The sequence below is a fragment of the Aplysia californica genome, unplaced genomic scaffold, assembly GCF_000002075.1.
Source record: "Aplysia californica isolate F4 #8 unplaced genomic scaffold, AplCal3.0 scaffold00098, whole genome shotgun sequence".
Classification (NCBI taxonomy): domain Eukaryota; kingdom Metazoa; phylum Mollusca; class Gastropoda; order Aplysiida; family Aplysiidae; genus Aplysia; species Aplysia californica.
The window spans coordinates 1,569,982-1,578,544 of NW_004797368.1; the positions used below are offsets into that span (position 1 = coordinate 1,569,982).

The following is an 8,563-nucleotide window of genomic DNA, read 5'->3' on the forward strand; positions in this document are numbered from 1 at the left end:
TTATTATTATTATTATTATTATTAATAATATTGTTATTATTCTTTTATTTTGCAGACAAAGGAACAGGGATACCGGATCTGTCAAGACCCATCAATACAAACGAGCGATTTTATTCTGTGGTGCGCTCTCAGTTAGGGCAGCATTCACTAGGTAAGCTGGACAATCAAATACTGGAAAAATGTATGTCTAAATTACTGCTGAGCGGTTAATTACCCTCTCAGGTTTTAAAGAATGAATTAATGCTTTTGATTCTGGATTCAGATATCATGTAGCAGTAGATGTGCATTCCAAACGCAATTTCGCTTTGTTCCATACGAAGGTATCCAGAATGCTTTATTCACGACTCAGTGGAATCAGAAGCACGTCAATTTTTGGACATAGGAAGTGATTGATATAATCTTATAGCCTATTGATTTGCGTTGCATTTGCTTTAAGAATTACTCATCTATCGTGAATGCAGGTTGATTAATTTGCGTTTCATAGAGGTAAGGGTCGAATTGTAGCAGAGGTAAAATTATTGAGAAAATGGCTGCCAAATTTTGGCAATTTTCAAAGCTTGAGAGTCTTTACAAACTGCAAATTTACATTTTTGAGCCTTATGATCAACGTTTATAGGAAAATCGACTCGGAAATATGCTTTTAGTTGCTTCAGAAGCCGTTTTACTGCGCTCACAACTGCATAATGAGGTCGTATGAGCGCGCAGAACACGCGTTGGGTGCATTCACTACAATTTATACCACGGCTTGGTTTAGATGAAAATTTCGATTAAAACGTTAAAAATTTATGGAAAAAATCTCTTTTTTAAAATAACATTTTAAATATTTTTTTAAAAATAACACTGTGAATAATTAAATTGTGAAGGCCAATGACCTTCATAAAATCGAGAACTCTGTTGGGATCAACGACAGAGAACAGATTTTTAAATTTTTTTTTGGTATTTAAAGTACTCTCCTCGGGTCTCTCCGAAGTCTGGACATTCTGTTAAAATGTGTCTAATGCTCAAATCTGTGTCGCATCCCCCTACATAGAACGGTTTTTCATCTCCCTGAAGGAGGTATTTATGTGTCAAGGAGGTGTGTCCGATGCATAATCGAGTAAAATTGACTTCCTCTTTTCTGGAACGGCCGAAGGTTTTCATGGACCCAGTTTGGGCCTGATGTCATGAAGTATATTGTTAATTTCTTTCTTTCAAGGTGTCTCCCACAGACTGGAGGTGTAGTTTTTTACTTTATTTTTTAAGTCAATCTGTGGGAGAGTGTTTGTCATTGATCCCAACAAAAAGGGACATTGATTCCTTTCCCAGGAAACCCACTTGCTCGTTACCTCGGATGCCCACATGGCTAGGTAGCCATACGAACACGATACTTTTCCCGGTTTTTAGTCAAAGCATGTATTTTTGTTGAAACCTAAATATTTTGTTGTGTGACAGTGTGTAGTGTGTAGTGTGTTAGTGAAGTGATGTATAGACAGAAAATCAGATAAGATAAGGAAAAGTTTATTAGGGGAATTTTCTACGAAGTCAAGTGCCATGTCAATGAGCATTTACCAAAGACACTTGAACTTTGGGATTCCCCACACTTTGAAAGGCATTTTTCGATAATTTTACCTGACAACAGGAAACCCTCACCTCCTTAAATCGCAAAAATCTCGACTTCCAATCAAGACGGATGCATATCCTATTCATAAAAAAATATGACAAATGAACAAACTTTGAGATTACACTAATAACTCCATGCTCCCAAAAATTGGCGAGCGCCTGATTCGACCGAGTCATGAGTCATCATGACAATGTATCGTTTCATGCGGTGCCAAATTGACAACAAAAGTAAAACTATAAATGTCAGTAGGTGCACGACCATCATATTACCATGCTCTAACTTGCGTCTCTTTGCAGTGTGCCGGGGGGAGGTGGACTGTGTGGATGTCAATCAAGAAGAAGGGAATAGGTACGTGGAGCTTAAGATTAAAAAGATCCGAGAAGACCCCAGGGGGGACGTGAATTTCCTGAGGTAAGTAAGCCTACTTATCGATAGTTTGTCTTATTTGTTTCTTCTCTGACTTCTTACTGAACACAAATTGTAAAAGGTGAATTTTATTTTGAAAGGGCGGTTTTGATTTATGGACATGAAATTGAACTGGCAAATTCATGTTGTCACTGATTTCTGTCTAATAAAAAATTAATTTATTGTGGTAGAATGAAGAAATAGGGAATTGGGTTGTAGAGAGAGGGTGTGATTAGAACTACGCGAAAAGTGTGGTCAAAAATCATTCTCAACTTATTCTTAAATAACTTTTTAACCCGTGAATCAATGTCACCCATACTTTGCACAGCAGTTCGTATCAATTCATCATAACTTAATTTTATTTTCCTGCAACAGTTGAGGTTAGATTTTAAAAAACCAAAATTTTCGTCATAACTTTATATAAATGTTACAAGTCTCCGTTCTGTGGAGAATGAATTGTTCACAGCACTTCCCACTTCTCACACATTGCGGACGCATCAGTCTACTTCATTGCTAACCAATGAAACTCTTTAGTGGCATATCTTGTTTAAAAATTATTTTTAAAAAAATAATAAACACGGTGGTTTTTTTTGCACCAAAGGTTCTCAAAACCTGCGTTCTATAAGCGCAGTGTCACGATTATTTTCTTAAGCCGAAAGTAAATACTTTGGCTGAGCTGGCTTATTTGGGAGGACATACACATAACATAGTCCAACTGAACCCCCAGATTTTTAAGACTTTTTTTGAACGAATGGTATGGTTATTATTATCAATGTGTAGTTCTTGGAGGTTTCTAATGGCTTTTGTATTTCCACTCAACGTTATTTCCGTCTTGTCATCATTTAGTTTCAATTTATTGCTGGTCGTCCATATTTTTAAATCTCTAGTACATTGTTCAATAGAGTCGACTAAATGGTATTTGTTCTTAATCAAAAGACGTATAAATTTGAGTGTCATCTGCATAAAGATGGTAATTCATGCCGTATTGTCTTAAACTATCAGCAATAGGTTGTGTATATAGTGTACCCTTGAGGAACACCACATCTAAGCAAAACATTATCAGAACACTTTCTTCCAACCACAACTGCTTGTGTTCGATTTTTAAAATATGACTCAAACAAATCAGGTCATTACCCTTTATGCTAAGAGTAGTATTTAATCTCTCGAGTAAAATGTCATGATCAATTTTATCGAATGCAGCAGAAAGGACCAAAAGAGTAAGAAGACACACCTTTTTTCATCGATATATTTTAAAATATCAGTACAGGCCCTAAATAACGCTGTCTCAGTACTATGGTGTGCCTTATATGCTGACTGATAGACTTCGCTAAGATTATTTGTGTTTTTTTTGGATAGGAAAGAAAGATTTGAAACTGGTCTAAAAAAATTTAAGTCTTTTTCATCAAGTCCAGTTTTTTTCAAAAGGGGTCTAACATGTGCTGTCTTAAAGCAATTTGGTACTGTGCCTGTGAGGAGAGAATCATTTACAATTTGGGTGATATGTGGAAGAAGTTCATGCAAACATTTTTTAGAAGGCTGGTGGGCATGGGGTCTAAATAAGGCGCAACTTTTTGATGGAGTAATATGATATTTTTGATTTCTTCTTCCGTTGCTGGAGTAAAATAATCGATGACTAGCCCCTTCAACTGATGGTAATTTGGGACAATTGTAACAAAGTGAAGTCAGAGGGCTCGTGGCTCGTAAATACCAGGTGAAACTAGTACACTGGACGCCGCTACCGGCGCGAGGAGCGTAATTACAACTGGACGCCACCACCTAGGACGGCATATTGAGGGACAGGGAACCTTAGAGTTGGGCGTATTTATAACACCTTGCTGCCTCAAAATCAGTGAAGTCCCTGATTTGTAAGATCACGAAGACCGATATGAGGAGTGTCTCTTACGCGTTAATTGTAAACGCGTGAGAGTGCAAAACGATTTGGAGCGTTCAAAGCCCATACATTCTTGGGAACTGGGGAAAGAGGATACAACAATCCAGAAGGTACCTATTGAAGTCTGAATAATCAAAGTGGGATCATTACGACGCTTGGGCCTTATATACCGAGGATCCGAAGAGTTTGCAGTCAGTTTTAGTTAGTTTTTAGATTCGAACGCAGATCAGGGTTAGGAGAGACTAGCGTAGACTAGAGTACTGAGAGGACATAGAGGTAGGAGCTAGACCAGGTTAGGCGAAGGGTAGTGATAATATTCTTGTACACTGCTAGATAGTCGTCTGTTCGACAAATGTTATAACCAGTGTTTCAGGAAATAGTAGTTACCCTTCTGTAGATTATAGGTCCTCGAAGGTAGTAGCATGTTTTGTAAACGTCATACATTTCATTGTTGTTGATGATTAAATATATTCAAAAATATTACAGCGTGAAGTTTTCTTGTCATCTTTGACATAACCTATACGATCACGTGTCAGAGCGGTGTAACCAGTATAAGTATAACAACTACATCTTTTTAATACTGTAACACAATTGCGCACATTTTATTTAGCTTTTGCTTGATGGGGGTGATTTTTTAAAGAAACAAAGTCTGAAAAGCTACTACAAAGATCTCTATCGGTGCCAGGGGGTAATACTGCTCCGTTTTGGTTGCCAATGAGTTCACTAGAGACATCAAAAAGCTCCTTACAAGTTTTAACATTTTCAAATTTTGACAAAAAGAAAGTACGCTTGGTCTTGGTAATCATTTTACTAACAGAATTCTCCACCGTAATAAATATTTCCTTATGCACTTCAAGTCGTGTTTTTCTCCATTTTCTTTCCGCTTGTCTTTTTCCTTATTTTGCAGCCTTTATTTCTAAATTAAACCACCTACCAACAGGTCGATGAGATAATTTTCGTTTTTTAACTGGAGCATGATCATCTAAAATATTCCTCATGATGGTATTGAGAGTTTCTATATTAAAAGGGGAACTAATAGCAAGAGCATCACGAATGTCACATTGAAACTGGGGTAAATTTATATCGTTCAGATTCCGGGAATGAACGGTTTTTATTTCTTTCCCTGGTCTTTTGATGTTCAATTCAACAATCAGAAGAAAATAAATGATCGGAAATGTCTTTGTCCAGAACGTTTATGCCTTTCACACAGTTCTTTTCAATAGGGGAGATAACCCAGTCTAGGATGTGCTGACTTTTATGTGTTGGTACTTGTACGAGTTGTTTTAAATCATTTTCTGTCAGCTGGTTGCTTATATTTTTAGTGACAGGGTTCTCAGAGCCAAAGTGAAAATTAAAATCACCAGTTAAAATGAATGGTGCACTTTTCATCTTCCGAGTTGAAATTAAATTTAGAAATTCCTCCATAAAAAACGGATGGTTTGATATAATTTGCTTTACTCGGCGGTGGCCTGTATATGCAGCAGATGGTAATGCTTTGGGACTGCAGCTGGATTGACAATAGAGCAGCCTCGCATGAGTTACAGGGAATATTTTTCACTGTAACTTGTGCTAAATTAGCTCTATGAATAAATGCTACTCCCTTCCTATACGCCCGACACGAGGGAAAGACTTAATTAAATAACCAACTGGACATATTGCTGATAAAATTGCATCGTCACCGTACTCCTGCAACCATGATTCTGTCAAAGATAAAAGATCAAGGCTCATTTCAATAATTAAATCATTCAACTCGTCTGCTTTATTACGGCATGACCTGGTGTTGAGGCAAGCCACTCTGACATTTTGAATTACTTCTTGCAAAAAGTTTCGACTGTCGATTGTGACCAAATTATTAATGTTAATTCTGTTTTTCGGTGTGCTGCTGTGTTCGACATTTCTAAATCATAAACACTAGACTAAACACCACAGGGATTGTCCTTGTTTTCGTCGTCCACCTCTTTTCTTTCTTCTCGTTTTTTTCCACTTCACTGGTACAACACACGAACAAGGGCTTGAAGAAACACATGTATTCACACACTTGTTCCAGAGCACAGAGATGGAAACGAATCTGAGAACAGTTTTCACAAGACACTCAGTAGAAAAAATGTCTTTGTTGTTGTAAACGTTCGAGGGTTGACGGAGTGGAGACCTGAGAAAAAGAAAGAAAAAATGTCCAATAGAAAAATAGCAAGTCAATCATGGCGAATTAAAAACTGTTAATTTAATTGAAAATACTAACAATTTTTGTACAAATCCTACATCACCACATACACTGTCAAATGACGAATACACTGATATAAAAATCCAGTATATGAATAACTTAAAAATGCACTAGAAACTGTTATAATCGAGAGAGATTATGGAGCAGCCTGTCTGGCGCTCAACAGAACTGATTTGCATGGTAACGGGTCGAGTATGATGCTGTTTATCTTTTTTTATACTTGTAAGCTTATACATTTCCTCAGAGAGAGAAAGAGACAGACAGACACACACACACACACACACACACACACACACACACAGACAGACAGAGACCGTGATAATTTGTGAATTCACAAGATCTTGTGTGTCACGACTTGGGGCGTTACATGTGGAGTTGTTGACATCATTTTAAACTTAAAGATTGTTTTGTTTGTCTTGCTTTCGATGAAAAAAAATACCCACCAATCGTAAATGGAAGTCGAGATATTTGCTATTGAAAGAGGTGAGGTAGCCTGTTTTCAGAGGTAATATTAGTGAGAAAATGGCTGCCAAAAAGTGATGAATTCCGTAACCTGAGAGTTCTTTGAAAAGGACCATTTACTTTTTTTGGTACCTTAAAGCAACGTTTTTCCGTAAAAATCCATACAGAAATATGCTCTTAAATGAACATGAAAAGTTTTCATCCGAAAAACAAACATCATACGATAAAAACTGCCAAATTGATGGGAGAATGTCGGTTTCTTTGATTTCATGATTTTGACGAGCGCCTGATTAGACCACGATGCCACACATATAATATAAAATATTTTAATGTAAAACACACTACTATAACACACCAACTGTTGCTCTTGACTCAGATACAAATTGCTGCAGTGGTGGGCACAGAGCGTCTCAGGAGGGGTCCCTGTTGTTGTGTGTGGCTACTACTCCAAGGAGAACGACGTAGAGGCAATGGTCAAGAAGACTAAAACTTATAAAGTGAAGGACATGCCACAGAAGGCACAGGTAAATGTGGGTTTTTAAAAATGTTGCAGGTGATTTTATTGAGGGTGCTTTGGTGGAGCGGTTAGTGCGCTCGTCTTCGAAGCGGAGAGTCCGGGTTCGAACCTTGGTTTGAACTCAGATTTTTTCCGCTCCCTCCTGCCCACCCAGCAGTAATAAGTACCTGACTTCGATTTGGGAAAGTAAAGGCGGCGTGAAAAGGAAGTAGCCACCCGACCACAATATGCCGAAGGCCCAGGAAGTTGGATCACTAACAAGGAAATCCCCAATGTCCCGTTCGGAAGCGGGAACAACTTTACTTTATTTTTTTAGGTGATAGTACGCCCCCACCCACATAATTTAGATTATTCAGGAGGGGAACTCAACCCGGGTTGAGAGGGATACAATATCCCAGCAGAAAGCCTGAGATATGTGTGTATGTGTGTGTGATTTTGTGTGTGTGAATGTGTGTGTGTGTGTGTGTATGTGTGTGTGTGTGCGTGTGTGTGTTTGTGTGTGTTTGTTTAATGGTAAATATTACGCACTCAAGACAATCTTGTCCTTTTTAAGCAACAGACATGCCAAAGAAAAATGATTTTCATGTGGGTTCTTTCCACTAAGTTTGGCAATCGCTCTGTTTGCCGAGCTGAGTGACATCACCGCTGAGTGCACGATACGAAGTTGCGCATCGTGACAGCAGCTTGTAACAAAAACGTTGTGAGCCAGCGAGATAAACTGATATTTAGGAATTAGTTTATTTTACTTCTAACTTTCAACGGTATATATGTATTCTTATCAAAAGTGATATCTTATCTTATATACTTCTAAAATCCAACGTCCTACTGTATACATGATTTTTTAAAACAAACCTGTTACCAATGCTTCTAACTTCCAATAACTGTATCCATGTATTTCGAACAAACAGACCTTATTTTATACTTCGAACTTCCACCTTAATACATGTTTTTTTTAAACAAACATACCATATTTCATACGTCTAACTTCCAACTGTAAAATGTATTTTGAGCAAATATACCTTACTTTATAGGCCTACTTCTAACTTCCAACTGTACACTTGTATTTGAACAAACGTACTACCAAGGTTTATTCTTCTAACTTCCAACTTTTTACATGTATGATGAATGAACATGCGTAAATGTATGTTTCTAACTTAAAAGTATTAAAAATTCTTACACATGTGTACACATATGACAGATCTTGGCTGTCTCGATGAAAGGTTTTTTGGGTGCTCTGGTATTATTTGCGCCCTTTCTCCTATCAAAGATTAATTTCCTTACCTCTCCTCCTTCTTCTTTTGTATGTTTATTACGCTCGTGTCACACCGCTAATCTTCAGCACCAAAGACACCGTATTGTGTTTACAAGGGCTGTAAAAAACACTTTCTAAAGCATTTTATTATGACGGTTGGAAGCTTTTCTTGAAAACAGCTAACAACAACTACAAAGACACTCTCATTTCTCTCA

General features: G+C 37.6%; 1 protein-coding gene across 1 annotated transcript in view; it reads left to right on the forward strand.

The window, feature by feature from the left end:
* Positions 1-7,136, forward strand: part of LOC101852231 (decapping and exoribonuclease protein-like) — a 19,112-nt gene extending 11,976 nt beyond the window's left edge. Inside the window, exons 3-5 of the mRNA XM_005095254.3 lie at positions 56-151; positions 1,897-2,011; positions 6,956-7,136. Of these exons, the coding sequence (XP_005095311.1) occupies positions 56-151; positions 1,897-2,011; positions 6,956-7,121 (377 nt within the window). The 3' untranslated portion in view covers positions 7,122-7,136. The remainder of the gene's footprint in view (positions 1-55; positions 152-1,896; positions 2,012-6,955) is intronic.
* Positions 7,137-8,563: the final 1,427 nt, after the last annotated feature.